Source organism: Python bivittatus, unplaced genomic scaffold, assembly GCF_059951505.1.
Source record: "Python bivittatus isolate LINGU-HERP-01145 unplaced genomic scaffold, Pbiv_v1 ctg000020_np1212, whole genome shotgun sequence".
Lineage (NCBI taxonomy): Eukaryota > Metazoa > Chordata > Lepidosauria > Squamata > Pythonidae > Python > Python bivittatus.
In genome coordinates, this window is record NW_028277030.1 from 25630435 (window position 1) to 25650791 (window position 20357).

At 38.0% G+C, this 20357-nt stretch overlaps 1 protein-coding gene across 3 annotated transcripts in view; it reads right to left on the reverse strand.

The window, feature by feature from the left end:
* Positions 1 to 1058: 1058 nt before the first annotated feature.
* LPIN1 (lipin 1) overlaps positions 1059 to 20357 on the reverse strand; it is a 53432-nt gene continuing 34133 nt past the window's right edge. For all 3 annotated transcript variants that reach the window (XM_025163191.2, XM_025163190.2, XM_007422917.3), the window contains 8 exons: positions 20295 to 20350; positions 17008 to 17128; positions 14257 to 14405; positions 12986 to 13072; positions 9836 to 9988; positions 8760 to 8874; positions 6992 to 7095; positions 1059 to 6004 (listed from right to left, as the gene is read on the reverse strand). In XM_025163191.2, coding sequence (XP_025018959.1) covers positions 5845 to 6004; positions 6992 to 7095; positions 8760 to 8874; positions 9836 to 9988; positions 12986 to 13072; positions 14257 to 14405; positions 17008 to 17128; positions 20295 to 20350 — 945 coding nt within the window. In that variant the 3' untranslated portion in view covers positions 1059 to 5844. The remainder of the gene's footprint in view (positions 6005 to 6991; positions 7096 to 8759; positions 8875 to 9835; positions 9989 to 12985; positions 13073 to 14256; positions 14406 to 17007; positions 17129 to 20294; positions 20351 to 20357) is intronic.

Sequence of the window (20357 nt, forward strand, 5' to 3'; positions counted from 1 at the left end):
TCAACTTTCAGAGTTCCTTTTAAAAGCCTTGGAGGGGGAAGGATGCTTACACGGTTTGCTAAAGAAACCCAAACTGTTATAATCCATTTACTTTTTTTTGACCACCAAAGAAAATACTCACCTTTTGAAGGTTCTAGCAAACAAAAGCCAAAAGACAGGCTTCATTTAGAAAACAGTGAATAAGTAACTGAAAGTCTTGCTTGTGAACCTTGATCAAAGCCAGGGAAAATTGATTTCCTGAATAGGCTCTTGTCAACATAGAGTACACCTGATTTTTAGGTTTTTAGAACCTCTTGACCTCAGTCCTCAGAGAACCCCAGATAGCCCCTGTCTCACCCTTCCAATCCTTCTCAGTTAATGCCTGGTAAGAGCTGAATTAAGAGGAATCCCGCCCCCAGCCCCGCTTTTGCTGTTGTTGCTGTTCCATGTGCTACCTTAACCCGTCGTTCTGCTAAAACCTGCTTGGATAAAGGGGCACGTAGCACGTGGCCAAAGCATCCCGTTAAAATTGTAAATGTTTCTGGAACAGAAAGGCACAAAGGGGCAGCTCCCCTGGAGGGGAGAAGGTTGATATAACAGCAGGAGAAACACCAAAAAACAAATAGCTTCATGTTTGCTACACCAGAGAAGTGCACTAATAGTGCAGTGGGGTCAACTCCACAATGACTTGTTTCATGCCCTCCTTGCCGGACCTCTACATTAGGTAGGCAATAAAATCAGCGGTACGTTTCTTCTTCTCTCTGGTCTTCATTTGCAGTTCTTTCTTTCTCACAAGCATAATGCTTAAAATAGGAAACTTAGCTGGGGACCCAAGCCAGCTAGAGATGCAATGCAATCCTAAAGGCGATTACTGAGGACTATGCCTGGCTCAGAGACTTCTGAAGAGACATGGTTAGGGCTACAGAGTCAAGTGTTGTGATTGAGTCCAAGGAGACTTTCAGTACGTGCTTAATCTTTCCTACTGACTTCCAGCAAAATTCTAAAGAGCTTAGCTTGGGCTGAAATTTGCCCCGCGTATCTCTTTTGAAATCACACTCCACATGACATTTTTCATTGAATTGAATTTATTACAATATATCTTATTTGCATTTGTTCACCATCAAAATGAAGTATCTTTTTTATCGAGTCATGGCACTACTGCATACATGTACAGAGAAAATAGTTTCTCCAAATATATCCATTAATCATTCTCCCACTCGCCCTCAAATTCCATCACCATTATTTGATTTTCAACATATGGAACTAAATGGTCATAAAATGTATCAAAATAAACAGGGATCCACCTTGCATATTCTAGTTTAGGAGATGGGAGACAGTATAAACAGAGCATATATTGGCTTTCTATTTAGAAAAGATATCTTTTCTGTAACAGAAAACCATCAGTACACTAGAAGTGAAGTCAAGAGGGTCTTTTTTTTTTCTTTCACAGAAAGAATTAAGTCATCCATTCCATTTTTACTGTGTAAATTCAACAATGCCATTTTAATGTGTGTAGAACTACTTGGCCAAATTAAAAACTATTTAGAAACTGCATCTGCAGCTAATTTTCTTTTAACTTTTAACAGTAAAGCTTTAAAATATATTTCTCCCCAACCAATAACATAAATATTAGCTGAAATATACCTGCAGATCCTCTCAGCAACTACATTCAACAATACAGTAGCATTTCTAATAAAGCTTAGGCAGGATGGTTTTCACATTTTCTTTTTAAAAAATAAACTTGACACCAGGTGTATTAAAATCAGCAAATAACAAAATAAAATTGCCAAGGTTTCTGCAAGTAGTTTCACATTTACCCACAGAAATCCAGTTTGCTCAGATATTATCACAGTAGAGTATGTGTTAATTGAGATGATTTACCATCTCCTACAATCATGGCAGACCCACCCAAGAATTCCCAGTTTAGCCAGGGGCAGTCCAATTCCTGAAATATTTACTGTTGGTTTATGAACAAGTCCTAAAAATAAGGCCTGTTTATAAGAGAAAAATTTCACCCTTAAAAAGCTAGAAGAAAACAATCTACATGTACCAGGTAATGAATCCCACTAATTTTTAGCAGCACTAGAAAACTCTTGTATTAAAATAAATGGGAATGAAACCTGTTAATATAGGGCTGGGCAGAGTTTCAGATTCAATCCCCCAAGAAGCGTCCAGAGCAGAGAAGGAGCATAGCATCTGTCTGCAACCTGTAAAGCAGCTGCACCAAAGCACCTTTTTGGAATTGGATTCAAGGTGCTATACAACACTACTGTTTAACCTTAGCTGGATCATGCCCCTTCTGTTCTGAGAAAACAAATACCAAATACAAAGTGGCAAACATGTATCCTGGCTGCGGCGTATATGAGGGAGGGAAATGAAGAAAAGAGGCGTTCTGTAATAAGAGAGACGTCTCTCTGAAAGTGGTAATATTGAAACCCATTTTTCCATGGCTTTCTGTTTCCCATGCTAGACTTTTTGGATTATGAAATGTTGCTAAATCAATAATCACGTTCTTAGAGCTGGAAAGTGGATTTCTTTTTGTTCAGCTAGTAACTCGGTAACATTGAAGAGCTTAAAACTATGCTGGTTTTGGATCAGTACCTGTATTTCTTTATGCACCCATGATATTGCCCCAATTTAGGCATCAACGTACATTCAGAAATACTTTGGGGAAAAAGCACTTGACTAATCCCAGCAAGGTATGACGTCCAGTCATACTAACTTAACGCATACAGGACATGTCACAGGCCAGCAAAATGACAATACCCTATTCAGGGCAATGGAATGGAATGTGAGAGCTATTCTCATGCATCCAACTCAGTCTTCATCAATTACCTGCTGATAAGGGTAGTAAGAATTGCAATGTTAACTGCAAATTATTTTTGTTTGATTGACTGGATCTTCATCATAATTTTAGCCAGACTGGAGACATAATATTTAATCCTAAAATTTTCGCAATTGCAAGGAGTGTTAGTACCAACAGGCATTATAGATGTTTAATCTCATTGCAAACATTAATAATTCAGCTAATGGAATACAAACAGAGCACGCTTGTATGCCTGTGGAAGGAAAACAACATGTAGAAATGTGGCTATGTGCACATAATTCCTCTTCCATTTTAACAGCTTGGGCTGTAGAGATGAGAGTTCTTTCAAAAGGCTGATCAACACAGTTTGAAAGGGAGACATGGACTCAGTCCCAGCTCCATTTCTCCTTCCCTATCAAACAAACAACCTTGGGATTTGAGTTGTTTTGGCTTTACATGCTCCTTTGGCTTTTGTATTTATTTATTTTAAATTATTTTATATATGCTGCTTTGGACTGCTAAGAACAGTAAACAGAGGAAACAGCGATACTGCTTCAGAAAGGGTTGTCTATTCATAAAGAATTTAAAAGCACAGAAGACATTAAACGTGAACCTAAAGCCAACTTCTAGCTGGGCCATTGCTATAGCCACCCACAGTCCTGATTTGAATCAATCTTCATTCCAAACTTATGAGAACAGAATCAAGGACATATGACTTTATCATGTGGGCTGCCTTGCAGAATTAAAGTTGCAAATTTTAGACACAATTAATGTATGAGGAAATCGAACTGAACTCAAGGGGGGTTATTTCTGAGTAGCTGTATCAGCTGCACCATAAAGCTAATGGGATAATCATTTGAGGGCCCGTCTACTATAGGAAGCAGAGTGAAATTAATCCATTAAATGTAAAGCGCTAATAAGCTATGATACTGAATGCAACTTCCCCTATCAATAGTAAAAGCACCACTGATTTAATGGCAAAAAAATCCTAAAATAGTTCTTATTCCACTTAAAATTGGCTTGCAGTTTTTGGACCTAATCCAGCTAAAGGCAGAAGTTAATAACAGAGCAACCCTCTATATTTTTTTCAGAAGTTAGGTCCAATGACTCTATTGGGACTTCCAAGTAATTATATATGGGACAACAGCTTAGGTCAAGTTAGTGAAAGTAATTTGACTTTATTATAATTAACTAGCTGGATTTGGCCAATGTACTTGAAAGCTACTCGGAGTGCAATCATAAAATGCAAAGAAAGAATTCCAAGAACCCATTTAAAAGAATTTATATAAAGGCAAGTGAGGTATATCTGAAATGCATGAGAAGGATCCCAAACAATTTCTTCTAAGGGGTATTTATGTACTCAGAGATCAGAAAGAGAAAAATACTAGGATTAAGTTTCAGATAGAAAACATGGTGAGAAGGATTTTTTAAAATATATTCTAACCATCTCAACAGCATTTGAATTTTGCCCAGCCTCTAACTTTAAAAAGACTTAGTAGGTCTCAGGCCTACTGGCATTATGTCTAGTCCTAAACTGATCATCTAGCAACCTTCCAATAAATATTAAAAGAAATAGCTTAATAAAAGGAAGGAAAACAAAATTTTGTTTTGTTAAAAGATTATCTGATATACAGTATAAACAATGGAAACCTGCATTTTAAAGAAGGCCAGCAACTTGTAAAAGCAGCTTTTCTGAAAAATAATCTAAAATATTCACTTACAATGTTGAATCTCAAGGCAGTCAAATGTTACAAAACAAAACAAAAACAAGGAAGGTTATGAATTCTCGTAATTCTATCAAGAAAAAAAAAAGAAATGTAAAGGAAAAACTCTCAGTAATGGCTATTTGTAGGTCACCCAAAATCATATTAATCTCAAAATTGGGTGTTAAAATAAAAAGAAAGAAAACCCAAGGAGAAATCTTCAAAGGATTTACAATCAGCCACCTCCCTCAAACCTCGTATCCTAGTACACATAGTGCAAATAAAATATGCTGAACCAGCAATGAAGCAATTCAAGGAAGTTCACTAAAAATACTTCCAGATATGTTTCTCTTGCAATTAGAAGCAGAAACTCTTGTGTACTATTATTTGTTAGATGGGAAGAGCATACATATATTTAAATGGCATCACTCTTCATGGAAGAAGAAACCAGGAAAGGCAGAAGACTCTACTGCCAAGTATCATTCTAAGACACACTGTCTGAAAAGCATATGTCATACCAGTAAACTCTAGCTATGACCATAAAGATATTGCACTGAAGGACCTCTGATGGGTCCAAACCTTCCAGCAAGATTAAGATGAAACATGGGGTACAGTAATGGTAGCGGGCTCAAAGTTTCTTTTTACAAATTATGGCCTGAATTTAGTAGAGCCAACTAGTCACATGCAACCGAGAATGTAAGTGCATTCAATGCTTTTTTAAAAAAGGTTTTCATCATGACAATGAAATTGAAAGAACAATTTGGCAATGGTATATGGACAAACAGAACTGCAGGTCAGAATCATACCCCTATCGATACAAACTAGTACAGTGCTAGTGATGACAGCCGTGCTGTGTAAGCTTATCAACAGACTGAATTTTGTTCACTAGATCTCAACATTTTGTTGATCACTGTTTTTTTTTATATTGGGGGGGGTTAGAAAATGTATGTGTTACACCTCAGAGGCTTAAAGTTATTTCCTCTTCCTCTACCTGAGAAGTAGGGGGTAGAATGGCTCCAGTGATGCTTCAGGGTGGAAACACACCACTTTGCTTTGAAAGCTCACATGGAAACACTGAAGACCATATAGGACTTTGATTTTGAGATTCCCAGTATCATGGCACTCAGAACTGTCCTTTTAAAAATAATATATGGCATTGGGTACTTCTTGAGCATGATGCTGGTGAAGAGCTGGGAGGGCAACATTCAGAAATGTTACTTTAAAGAACAAAGGTAATTTCTGAACTGACATTTAACTACTACATCCCAAATTCCATTTGAAGCACAAAATCCAGTTGAACAACTGAAGCACAGAAGAGCTGAGATGTTGAGATGCTGCCAAGATATTTCAAAAGAGTCATGGCAAGTTAGCATGAACATCATGATTTTCAAAAGGTGGCAGTGGATCCCTCCAGTATGTGAACTGACTGTAGGTGTCAGAACAGGGGAAATCTGAAGAATGACTTCTTTTCAGCAAGGGAAATACATGATCCACCACTTCACAAAGTCTCACGTACCTGTGGAGGGAAGGGGAATGGGAGGAGGGAACAATTGAGATATTACCTGAACTATTAAATATATTAATGATATCATGGATTGCATGAACACAACTTAGGCAAAATAATTAGAAAGAAAAACATTCCTACAACCTTTTAACTTATTTCTGAACATTAGGCTAGGAAGGGTAGGATTGAAACAGCAGTAAATCAGCAGAACAGTAAAGACTTGTAACAAAACAAGCCACAATAGATTACAAAATCCACTGAAGTAAAAACAGCTACAATAGCATCTCCTGCAGCTTACTGAAATGAACAGGTGAACATTCTGAACATGGCCTCTTGAAGAAAGTTTTAAAAACTGTTTTAAAAAGTAAAACCTTCAATGGCCAAACTGAAATTATCCTGGCCCTAGAATATGGGAAAGTGGCAAGAGCAGGATACAGATCCAAGTGTAAGCAACAAGGTCTTACTTTTTCCAATCAGATTTATTAATCCCTAGGAAAATTCCATCTATAGTAAAGGTTTACATTTCCCTCTATAATCACTTTCAAATACCACCATGATAGACAGATAGACAGCTTATGAGACAGCAGAAAACAGAAGTTTGGGCAGGAGAAAAGTTGTATACGGACTGTGCCTACAATGGGAATTAGTTACTCTTTCTTAGAAATGTTAATTTGATTATTCTGTTGTATGCACAAATACCCTCACCTTACTGAAACCTTAAGAGGGCATTTTTTAAATCACTGCAAGTATATTTTTAAATCAAAAGTGTGTCTCCTTTAACAATCTTTTAAATAAAGAAAACTCTGAATCCTACATTTTAATGTTAATCTCTAAAAGAGACTGCACTACACATAACCAAAGTAAATGCTGGGAATATGCATCCTATCGCTGAGGATTTATTTCAAGCCAATTCATTTTAATTCCTATTGTAACTTTCAGCATCAAGGGCTTATAGAAAGAGAAAAATTTGCACTATATAAGCAGCAGACAGATACTCACGATGAAATGTTGGTCTTTGCGTGCTCTTGAATTAGTTCTCCTTTCGGATTAACAGTGAAAATTCTGTTTAGTGAAACTCCAACTTGCTTGTATGAGTACACATCCTAGATAAAATAACCAAAAGATATGAGTCTCATTAAAATAACCCAAAAATAGTTTTTTTAAGTGTATAAAATTTACATACTGTTCATATTGGAGGCTTGGATATTGGATATTAATTTTAAGCCACAAAAATACATTACAAGTACAGATTCCTTCAAGTGGAGCTCAGCTCCTGGTGACCGTTGTTTTCATAGCACTAACAGAGAAATGATTTGCCACTATTTTTTTCCCACAATGCTTTTTTTATTATTTCCCAGTCATCACCACCATTAAAAACTAGGAGCAAAGTTTCACATGAATACACAAACATTCAGAAAATGCTTGATCTGGCTCTGTAGGCATTAGGAAACAATAAGGGGAGGGACTGTCTCCCAATGTAATCCAGCAGAGAAGGCACGTTGCAGAACCCGTTGGTGAGAGAATGTCAACTGACAGGTCCTAGGAGGAGAGCTTTCTCTGCCGTTGCCCTCGCCCGATGGAATACTCTCCCCGCAGAGGTGAGGTGGGCCCCTACAGTCCCAATTTTCCAGAGGGAATTGAAGACTTGGCTCTGCCAACTTGCTTGGGGTGAGGAAAGATACAACTGACCCTGGGGATGGCTGGTGCCTTAAAGACGCTCCCTGAGTTTATTAACACCTAATTAACATTAGACACTTGGAAGCATCATATAGGAAGTTTGTTATTGTAGCATATTTTGATTAATTAATATTTATCTATTTTAATTAATGTTTATTCTGTTTTTACTGTAACCGCCCAGAGTCACTCTGCAGTGAGACGGGCAGTGACAAATTTGAAACATAAATAAATAAAATAAATAAATAAAGAAGAGTAAATGTGAGCATAGATAAGAGCCTTTGTTAAGGATTATCTGGTGGAGATAAGAGCAGTGAAATGTATTTCTCTGCTCTTATTGTGTCTATAGATTGACCGCCAGCAGATTTAAGGTGATTCACCCAGGCAGGGAGGGACCAGTGGAGTACCTGCAAGGTCACTGAGGACAGCTCTAGATATCTGTTGGATGTGATCCACTTTGAGCTGAATGTCAGCCCTGCAAGTCCTTTGGAGGTGACTGAAGGACAGTCCAGTTCCATTATCTGGGAAGTGTTTGAAACTGTTAGTCCTGAGAAAACGGACAGGGTTAGGGGGGCTGTAAGTATGGCCACCTGCGTTTTGGATCTACGTCCCTTCTGGTTGGTCAAGGTCTCCCAGGAGGTGATATGGTTGGATCTATGCAGTGAACACATTCTTGTGAGAGAGGGTGGTTCTATTAGCTCTGAAGGAGGAGGTGGTCTGACTTCTCCTCAAGAAACCACTGCAGGATCTGGCAAAACTGGACAATTTTTGGTCAGATTGCAGCTTCAACAGGCATTCCTAGAGGAAATAGGTTCTCTGGACTCCTTTTAGTCTTGTTTCAGACCAGGATGTAGCACTGAGATCTCCCAGCAGCTTTTGATACCGTCAACAATGTATCCTTCTGAACCAAATCAGGAGACTGAGATGGTCAAGAACAGTTCCAAATGGCCCAAGCCAACGTGGCCAATTGGGGTGCTGGGAGTTGTAGCTTAACAGAATCTGGAGAACTTTTTTAAACTGAAAAATGAATCCTCCAGTGCCAATACTTCTTTGGAAGAGCTGTTAGGGAATAATCCTCACAACTGGTACTTACAGCAGGTCTATTGCCAAAGGCAGCATAAAAAGGTTCTGTGTTAGGATGAAATAAGTTTTTTATGTCAGTTAAACACTGAACTTTAAATTTCTCTGGCTTCTTCTCTATCACTTCTCTGAAATAAAAGAAAATAAAACAAGGTAAATATATTAGAAGATAATGCTTTAACACTATAAATGGTACACAGTGTATTTTCTTAAGCTGTGTGAATAATTTCAGTTGACTAAGATTTCTGACTAATAAGCTGCCAAGCTTTTCTGAAATTTTTATGGTTCATAGGACTGTTTAAAATAAACATGAAGATTCATTCTATGTACGCAAAAAAGGCCAATTGCATTGCTTTAAGCCTGCTGGTTTTAGCAATGTGAGAACCATGTTCATTTGAATAAATTTTCAGTTTTAAAAAATTGTTTAATTTACTGATGAATATATTGGTCTTACAATTATTTTATGGTTATCTGATATCCTCTCCATCAATGGACAACAACATCAAATCGGAAAGGGAAAGTTTTCCAAATTTGCTATATTTTATATGCATGAAGTATAAAGGCAGCAAAAGGCAGTTGAGTTTCTTTTAGCTTATTTTTATTCAACACTAATAAGAAGCAAGTTTGTTAAGATTAAGTTTGGGGGGGGGAAACCTGCTTTTAAACATTTCCCATTAAAAAACAATTTTGCCCATAGGCCTAAGGTAAATTCTGATTACAGGTCTCAAATCCATACATGCATTATATTCCATAGAAAATGTCTGCCAGAAATAGCTTAAATCTCACTGCTGTCAACAGGATCACACAATTACCTTTTGCTAGAGTTGGTCCACAAATACTGAATGCAACAACTTGCATTACTGGACAACAGTGTATTTTACTACCACGCTCCACAGGATCACTATACAAGTATATCATGCCTTAGCAATAGTAAATAAATGTTGACCTCCTAAGTTCATTCTGTAGTAAGCCGAACCCCTAAACTATTTCAGGGGAAAAAAAAAATACACCCCCCCCCAATTTAAAAGACCATCTCTTTGTTCTCTAGCTGTGAACTGTCTATGGTTACAAGACCAAGTACTGCAATACCTGTGAAAAGCTGAGAACAAACTGCTGGGACTCAACAGCACAGGCCCTTGTGGTAATACCGTTCCCCGCTCGTTCACCCAGTGCAAGTACCCTCGAGTCATATCTGCCATCCCAATAGCACGGGCCGAACAGTACAGGAACTTATATCCATTTCTGTGGTTTTAAAGAGAGAAAACATACAATCATCACAAACTTATCGAAACTGTTTTTGCAAACTACAAGGATGACGACGATGACGACAATGAGAATGATGATGATTATAGATTTTTATCCCGTCTTTTTTATATATAACTCAAAGCAGCAAACATACCTAATATTCCTGCCTCCTATTCCTGCCCCCCAACAACCACCCTGTGAGGTAGGTCAGGCTGAGAGAGAGTAACTGGCTCAAGGTCACCCAGCTGGCTTTCATGCCTAAGGGAGGCCTAGAACTCACCATCTCCTGCTTTCTAGGCCAGCATCTTTGCAACTGTTATCAGCCGTGTGAAACACTGATGGCCAAAGGGATCCCCTCAAATTGTGTAGGAACAGAGGATGGAAAAGTGCTTCTTCCCTTTCTATGTGCAAAATTTACCACAGGTTTCAGTGCTATCTAAAAGGTGAATGCTTTCAAAATGAATATTATTCCCAGGTTAATTTATATTCTGAGAGGAATTCCTGTTCTTATATCTGGAAAATATTTTCAGAAAATAAAATCTTTGTTTAGAAAAATTTTATGGAGTTCTTCGATTCCAAGAATATATTTACAGAAAATGCAATTATCAATTAATGAGGGAGGATTTGGTCTTCCAAATCTGGAGCTATATCATCAAGCCTACCTATTGTCAAGTATTAAATACTGGAAGCCAACAAGTGGTGTTAATTTTCTGATTTGGGCAACTTTGGAATATACATATACAACACCTTCGGTTGGATGGACAGTATTCAGATCTAAATACACTAGAACTCTAGTATCTCCAGAAACAATTTTGTCAGTTAGAAAGCTATGGAATGAAATGTCTAATAAAAAATGATTTGACCCTTTTTCCCATGCTAAATTGACTTTATGGGGAAACCCAACTTTAAAAATTGAGAAAAAGATGATATGGAAAAATTGGAGGGAAGCAGGATATTGACTTTGGATCAACTGATAGATGAAGATGAATTTTTAACATATTCCGTGTTAAGAGATAAATATCATCTACCAGATGTAATCCAATGGCAATATTTACAGCTACAACTTTTTTTAACAACAGTTTGGAACAGCAGCATTTTCAGCTTCTGAGACACCTGAGATACTAAATCCTTTAAAACTAAAAATCCTACTATTAGTTTTATAGATATTTGTTGTCAATACATCAATTTGGTATACAGATGTTAAGAAATGAGTGGAATAAAGAATTAGAGGTTCCTATATTGCCTAGATAATAGGAGAGGGTCTTAATTCTATAGCAAGAATGTCAATGGACCTTAAACTACAGCTTATACAACGAAAAATAATGTTTAGAATTTACTGGATTCTACTACATTTGTATAGAAAAGCTTCACATTTTAATTACTAGATTTTAAAAATACAAAGTGTGTCAAATGGATCAGGGAGCCTGGAGGCACCAAGGGTGATTTCTGTGGTCATACTGGGGACCCCGTATCTATCATACAGAGTAAGCTGCATTATGGAGGGCAATTCTCAACCACAGAGATACATCATTAAGCATAACATATGGGTCTAGAGCATTCCTCCTAGATGGGCTATATTGCCTCTGGCCAAAACTCTTGAGGAACATATGGCGATAAGAAAAGGGATTGGAGCTAAAAGTGGGCAGTGAAAGAACTAATCATACATATTTCATCTTTCTTATACATATTCAACTACACTGAACACCCCCACCCCCAAAGGTATCCTCTCACTTCTTTTATCTAGCTTATATTTTCTCCTTCCCTCCCTGAACCGTTTCCCTTATTTTACCTCTATTTCATCCCCAGTGCATAGGCTGGGTGCAAGTGGAAGTTTCTTAACCACTCTCCAGCTTTTCAGATTTAATGCAGCATTAAGGATTTTCAGGTGAGTTAAGATACATGAAAAATGCCACAAAACTTTTTTTTTAAGGAATACAAATGCCCTGTGAAATCTGTGGGGGAAGGTGTCTGTGGATAGAATCTGCAGTATGTCTGAAGGGGAAGGAAGGGTTAATCTGGAGCTCTCACCCAAAATGCAGGTAGCTACTTTAGCATTCAGGGCCACATTATTATCATCCCTTATACAAATATTATCCCCCTCCCCCTCACACACACACAGAGTGTACAGATACAGATATGCAAGAAAGTACAGGTAGTACTTGCGTATCGACCACAATTGGGACCAGAATTTAGGTTGCTAAGCAATGTGGTTGTTAAGTGAATCATCATATGACAGGACCCGGTTTTACAACCTCTTTTGAGGTGGTCGTTAAGTGAATCACCACAGTAGTTAAGTGAATCACGTGGTTCCCCATTGGTTTTGCTTGCCCGAAGCCTGCTGGGAAGGTCGCAAATGGCAATCGCATGACCCTGGGATGCTGTAATTGTCATCAGTGCGAGCTGGTTGTCAAGCGCCTGGAACACAATCACATAACCACAGGGACACTGCGACAGTCGTAAGTCACTTTTAGCACCATCAGAACTTCGAATGGTCCCTAAATGAACAGTCGTTAAGCAAGAACTACCTATATAGTGCAGTTCATGTCCATGAGTTTTCAATATGCATGAAAGAAAAAAAATAAAACCAGGCTCTTCTCTTAGGCAAGATGGGCAGGCCACTGAAATTGTAATTTCTTTTTAGTGCTATACTATGACTTCTGGAGGATCACATTCAAGGACTTTAAGAACCAAATTTTATTCCAAGAGAGGGCAAAAAGTGATAATGTGGAGTCCTTGGGGTTCTCTGAGCTTAGTTCTTTTCTTGCAAACGTTTCATTACCCAGCTAGGTAACATCTTCAGTGTTAAAATGGGATGAGGTTTGCTCTCTGTCCAAAGCTGCCCATCCCGAAGGTAATGTTCAATTCTCAAAATTAGGAATATTCTTAGCTTAATAATTGGCTTTTTTTTTTTTTTTTACAACAACTCATATGCAGGGGAAGCTGACATTTAAAAAGTAAGAAGAGGTGATTTTGCAGATTAGTTAATATACTTACTGGCTCACTTTATGATACAATTTAGCAATGCCTTGATGTGTCCAGTCCTTGCCAAGAGTAGGCAAAATATGACCTAAAGTATCTGATCTGGAAAGACAGAAGATTTTTAAAACCAAAAAGAAATGTACAATAACAAACTGCATTTGTGGAATACAGAAAACAGGTTTATAATTTTGGTAGTTAACATTAACATACTTTATTAACACATTTCCATCTTGTTGGTCAACTACTTTAATGTTGTCTAGCTATGCAAGAATATCTTTAGAAATATCATCCACTTTTTCCTTCCCAAAAAATTATGTTCACTTTACTGTGGAGGTGTTGGGAATATTCTAATTTTGACCTTACTGATCTGGTAATAATATTATTAACATCATCTTGCCATGACTAAATTGTGTATTAGAATCAGCAATTACTGACTGGGTTCACACATCCCACTTATGTCATTCTGCATTTTGGTTTGTTTTGGGAGGTGTTTGGCTTCGCATATTGTGTAAACTTAGCCACTGTCATTTATAAACCAAGATGTGTCAGTCCAGCCAGTTGTGCTCAATTCAGTGAGCCAGTTAAACAAACCATGGCTTAGCATGACAGTAAAAAATCAGATCTCTGACTTCAATAATGAAAACGTGCATATGCATGATTAAAGAACACTTTAAAATGAACACTAAAAATAAACAAACCAAATGAGAGGATACAGAAGAGAAGAGCTCCAACCACTGACTCCCTGAGCTACAAAAGATGAAGAAACGGGTACCTGCACCTACCACAATGTCTCACCCATATTGTGGCCAGGATAAGTATCTCCTGCAACTGGTCACTGTCTGGCACATAAAAGAACAGGAAAGCATGCTCTTCTACCTCTTTCAGCCAGATTGGCACAAAGCCACTATTACTTCTTTGTATTACTCTTGTGACATGTAACAGAAGCAAATAGCTGAGTCTAGCTGGCATATCCACTTTGTCTGATGTGGCACAATGTTTGAAAATGGCCCAGTGCTTTTATATGCTGTATAGGAAAGTACAGACTGAACCATCAATGTGTTGTTTGAAGTAGTTTGATCCTTAAGTGAAAATACCACGTATACACGACTCCATCTCACTCAAAACAGAAAGGACCCCTCTGTCGCAAACCATGCAAAAGCCAACATTGTAATACTTGCTGTTCAATTGAAAGTGGAAGTAAAACTTGTTAGTTTGGCTTATCAGAGAGTGGAGCATAGTATTCCCTCAATGAAAATGTGCCATTCTGTGTCTGGCTAAAGACTCACCTTGTGATGGTGCCATCAATGTCAGAAATAATGACTTTGTCATCCCAGTTCCATAAATAAATGGTGCCTTCACAGCGACATGTTCCTTGATATTGTGTTGTGACACTAAAAGTGACATCATTGGGACCATTCTTAAGGTTGAGATTTTTCTGTTAAAAAAAGCACACAGCCTAGAGCTCAAATGCCATACACAGAGAAACTAGAGTACAGCCTAAAACACATGCTCACTCTCAGAAGTCAACCTCATTGAGTTTAAATGTGATACTTACTCCAAAGGATATATATATGGAATTGCAGCTCAAATGAAGCTACAATCATACTTACAGCTTCCAAGCTAACACCTTATGCTCACAGACTTAATGTTAGGAAGATATTTTACTGCACACCAATTAATGAGTTATTTTGCTTCAGCTTTGAGAGAATCTACAAGGCAGAAGTCCACTAGAGTACAAAGCCAAGATAGATGAAATCCCTTAGGAAAATCTCATTTATGCTATAGACAATTTTGGCATATGCAGACGGTAAACATGTAGAGCTTTTGCAAAATTAGGCTTCTTTTATAGATACTTAAACATCAACTATAACTGAAGCAAGATGCCTCCTAAATTGCCCACTTGTATTAAATGCTGAGCCCACAGAATGAAATGTAGTGTTATCAAAGAAGCCCCCTTAGCCAAATAAACATTAAGATTCAAACTGCACTCGCTTCTGAAAATTATGCTCAATGTCCACCATCAATCAAGAATCTCTTGTCAGTCAGAATTACAGTGCAAGTACTCAGCTTCTCTTTTCTCTTTTTACAAAATTATTAAGCCTGACCTAAATTCCAGATTTTGCTTCACAAAGCAGCAGAAGATTCCCCAGATGGTCCCTCAGAGAGGTTTGCTCAGGTGCCGATTCTTGGCATGGCAACTATACAAAATCTTCCAACTACTTGGTAAAAGCAGAAGGGTCCATGGCTCAGTGACAGAGCATATTCTTGGCAAGATCGAAGTGGCATCTTTGGAGCTGGCACCTCCAGTTCAGCCATTCAGATTATAAGTCCTCATCTTGGAACCCAGTAAGTTTTCTTTCAGGAAGGGGAACAGACTCTACACTAAAGATATGTCACTAAAACACCCCTCAAAGAAAAAAGAAGACAAATTCCTAGGACTCAGAAAAGTACCGTATTTATCAACGTATAACATGCACTTTTTTCCCTAAAATTTGAGGCTGAAATCCTAGCTGTGTCTTATATGCCAATACTCAAGCGGCAGGGCTGGAAGAGTGTAGCCTTCATTTGAGCCAGGGCTGTAACTGGGGCAGCTCCGCAGAGCGGGATGTGAGCTGTGGGCGAGGGAGCGAAAACCTGCACTCCCCAGCGCTCGCGCCTGAGCTCCACAGAGTAGAGGTGACCCGCTGGCGAGCAAGCGAAAATCTGTAGCATCACTTGCTATAAGAGAAGAAGAAGCCATTGATTGGTGGTTCAACAGCCCCAGGTATGCCCACACTAATGGAAAAGGAAGCCTGTTAATTGAACTGTAGTAGGACAAAACAATCAAACAACATCCACTAAGAATGAGGGAAAAGGGAGCAAATTGACAGGTTGAGAAAAATCAGTAAATTTTATGGGACCATAAATAAATACATTTTACTTACCATATTTATTGGGGTATAACACACACAGGTGTAAAACAGGCACCTTAATTTTAAGAGGGAAGTTAAGAGTAAAAAAACTTAAATTTAAAATAAATGACTTGGAAGCAAAATAAAGGGAGCTTTGAACTTTTTGTTTATTAATATTTATACCACTTATAAGGTAAATACGTAATATGAAAGAAAAAGCACCTTTTTGAACGAAGAACACCAGCGCTCCCCATCACTTGCGTTAGCTCCTGAGTTCTGCAGAGCAGGTGGTGAGTGGCAGAGGAGTGAGCGAAAACCGGCGCTCCCCTGAGCTCCGCAGAGCAGGAGGTGAGTGGTGGGGGAGTGAGCGAATATCCGCGCTCACCTGAGCTCCGCAGAGCAGGAGGTGAGCAGCGGGGGAGCTCGCTCACCCGCCACTCACCTCCTGCTCTGCGGAGATCAGGCGCGAGTACTGGGGAGTGCAAGTTTTCGCTCGCTCACCGGAAGCTCACCTCTGCTCTGTGGAGCTCAGGGGTGAGTGCTGGGGAATACAGGTTTTCGCTCACTCCTCTGCCACTCACCTCCTGATCTGCGGAGCTCAGGAGCTAGCGCAAGTGATGGGGAGCGCTGGTGTTCTTCGTTCAAAAAGGTGCTTTTTCTATCATATTATGTATTTACCTTATAAGTGGTATAAATATTAATAAACAAAAAGTTCAAAGCTCCCTTTATTTTGCTTCCAAGTCATTTATTTTAAATTTAAGGGTTTTTTACTCTAACTTCCCTCTTAAAATTAAGGTGCATGTTATACACCTGTGCGTGTTATGCCCCAATAAATATGGTAAGTAAAATGTATTTATTTATGGTCCCATAAAATTTACTGATTTTTCTCAACTTGTCAGTTTTCTCCCTTTTCCCTCAGTCTTAGTGGATGTTGTTTGATTGTTTTGTCCTACTACAGTTCAATTAACAGGCTTCCAGTGTGGGCATACCTGGGGCTGTTGGACCACCAATCAATGGCTTCTTCTTCTCTTATAGGAACTGATGCCCCAGGAAATCCTTTATTTGATACTGGGAGCTGCTTTATTATCATAGATGGATTCTGCATGATGATAATGGGGAGAAATCCTGATGACAAATATTACTTACAAGCTGTTCCGAACTGAGTCGAAGAGTCTTTTTATAACCTATTCCAGACAACAGTGGAGGGTGAGTGGCTTCACTGGTAGTTCGGTGGTCTTCATCACTTGAAGAAGATTCATCTTTGATTCTGAAACATCAGACACAGAATACATTCCTTTTGCATTCCTTTTCTGTACCATCTCGCTGAGGAGACAGGTTTGTAAATATGTTTTCCTCAGCCACTGTTTATTATTTTATTTATTACAAATAAACTCTGTTTGGTAGGTTAGGCCAAGGAAGAGTGACTGGGTCAAGATGGCCCAGTGAGTTTCTTTCCTGTCTGAGTGGTGATTGAACACCAGTCTCTGCAATCCTAATCTGTTATTCCACTCACTAAACCATACAGGCTGTAATCATACTGATTAAAATTCACAATCATTTATCTCTGCCTCTGATTATTCATAACTTGGTATTTGTTGAAGTTCCCATAACTGCCACCTTAATGTAAAAAACAATGAAATAATACCATAAGGTATCAGCAGAGACAAATAGAGTCAATCATAGTGATTATGCTACCAGAACTAAAAAAGGATTTTCATCATGAAAACCCCAAAAGAAATTTGTTAGTAAAATAAGGTTGAAGCAATTTGGAAATAAATGCATTAACATGCAGTATGTCTAACAGAGCATAATAATGTACCATTTTTCTCTCAGGACTGTATTTAAGCTATTCTAAGAATCTGTTCTTTTGAAATGACTGAATTAGATAAACCTGACTTGGTTACTTGCACATAGCGTTCATTTAAATATGTTTCTGTCAGATCTTTAAACTTGGAAGAATGAAGGAAACCCATTTTGCCTACAAAAAGTGGATTAATTGCAACAGAGTTGTATTTTAGGGCTCAGTGACAAAACCTGCAGAAGTAGCCATGTCATGTGCTAATATGATCTTTTAGTCCCAGTATAGTAACTAATTGCTAGTTTTTCAAGAACTGTGGAATTGGGAGGAATTTTGGACCAAGGATAAAAAACTCTACTGCTTAAGAAATACTATCCTAGAGCAACCCTGAAGGAACCCTAATAATCAGATACTACAGAAAAAATTGTCTGAGATTTGTGTAATTCATGCATTAATTGTTGTTTAGCATAATCTCAAAACATTGTTGAATTACTATAAACATACAAGAAACATTTCTAACTTTCCACCTAGTTTCCCAATATTATGTCAAGCTTTTAAATGTTCTATATCAAAATTCAGAATAGCACTATGCAGATAAGAATAACTCTTAACTACTAAATCACTGGGGAAGTCCCCATTACAATCCTGTCCCACAAGGGTTCTACTTTGTTTTCTCCATACAAATGAATGGCTACTATTCATCCCTGTAGAAGATAGTGCTGTACAAGAGGACGCTGCTATGTTGAAATCAAATCTTCTTTCCAATCCTGATTCCCAAGTCCTTGCAGTATATATACTCCCCCAACTACCTCTATGGATTCTTGTCAGGATAACAAGAATTTTATATCACTAGGTAATATACAGCTGCAGAAGACATTGGGCAAACTAGTCAGCCACTGGTAAGTTAGACTAGGAGCACTTTCCTTTATCACTGAAGCAATGAGCATGAAACTGAGCAAACTCAGGCAGGCAGTGAAGGACAGGAAGGCCTGGCGTGATATTGTTCATGGGGTCACGAAGAGTCAGACACGACTTAATAACTGAACAATAACAACAACTTTCCTTTATTATCCTGAGATATTTTAAAAGTACACTGAATAAGCCAAGTATAATTTATAACTGTTATGATGTATTCTTGATGCCCAGCTTCGGTAGGATTCCATAGTCCAAGAAAGTAAACATAATGGTTAAATTAGATGGATCAGTTGCTGCTTAACGAAAATCATTCACTATCATTATTAACACTATAAAATAAGATTGTAAAATTGTCACTTCTTCAGGGTGACAAAGGATTTTTCCAAAGATTAAAACTCACTAGGAAAGACCATCAAATATATGCACTATCCAGTGGAAAGAGAAAACCAATTCCTGGACCCATCACCCATGCTGTGTCCACTGTCCTCTTAGCCAAACTTAGGTCCACTCCATATACAGCAGTTGTATCTATCCAAGACTTGTACAACTCCATGTCCCACCTGACTCCACAAGAGATTAGAGCTCAACAATGGGGAAACTACTGTGCCCTGCAAAATACTGCTGAGAATACAAGCATTGAGAGTTGTGGCTGTGTGGAAGTGCCCTTAGTCAATGCCTAAGGAGTTTTATGGCACAGAGTTTTTTATGAACAGAGGTCTGGCACATTTTCGGGGTTCTAGTTTTCATTTTTTTTAAAATCTTTCCTAGATCTCTATAAAATATTTCTTGAATCTTTGAAAGCGCAGTTTTCTTATTTCAGAAGTATTTTATTAGCCACACATCTTACATTCTTATTTCCTATACTGTTTGTTTACAAAAAAACCCTGCATCAATATATTTCTGCAGTGCTCATTTCTTTTAGGAAAACCTGACAGAAGAAAATACAAATCAAGTAGGAATGTTTTTTCCATGGAACACAATGCAGTGCAACCAGTCTGTAAATGCTATGGATCTCATTTACACTTACAAATATGCAAGTGCATATGCATATGCACACATATACACAGTTACACACATATAGTGTAGAGGACATAATTCTAGCACACTGTGCTTAACATTCTTCATTTCATACATGACAAAAATCCCAAACTTCCTAAACTGCATTATTATTATTATTATTATTATTATTATTATTATTATTATTAATTCTTTATAATGGAACATACTCTACTGCCGACTGATGATATGCAAGCAAGTTGAGATTGTTAATAACACCAAGGCCAACCCTTGATACTACCATGAGTAAAAAGATGCATGCTAGTAAATATCAGATTTATCCAAAATGAACAGCAAACCTGTAATCAGGCACACAATTACACATACAACATTCAAAATAATTACATTAAAAGCAATATTAGAATTAAATGCCTTCACATTAAAACACAATATTTGATTTACAAAAAGTCAAAGATCTCAGCTCAAATCACTGACTGGTAAAGTTTTCTTTTGCATTCAAATATGTAACCTACCTGAAATTCGAAAGGGCAGTTTCCACATTTGCGCCGAAAAGTTGCAATACCAAACACACTTATAGGCACACCCAATTTAGATTCAAATTTTACTTAGTTATGAAACCCATGAGGTATTTTCTTGCAATGTGGAATAGATAAGTGAGGTAAGAATTTTAAAACTCTAAAAACAGAATAGAAATGTCCAATACCTGTCTGCAATACCCTTCTCTTCTTTTCCACTGAGACCTTGCGCTGGCTTTGCCTCCTATGGG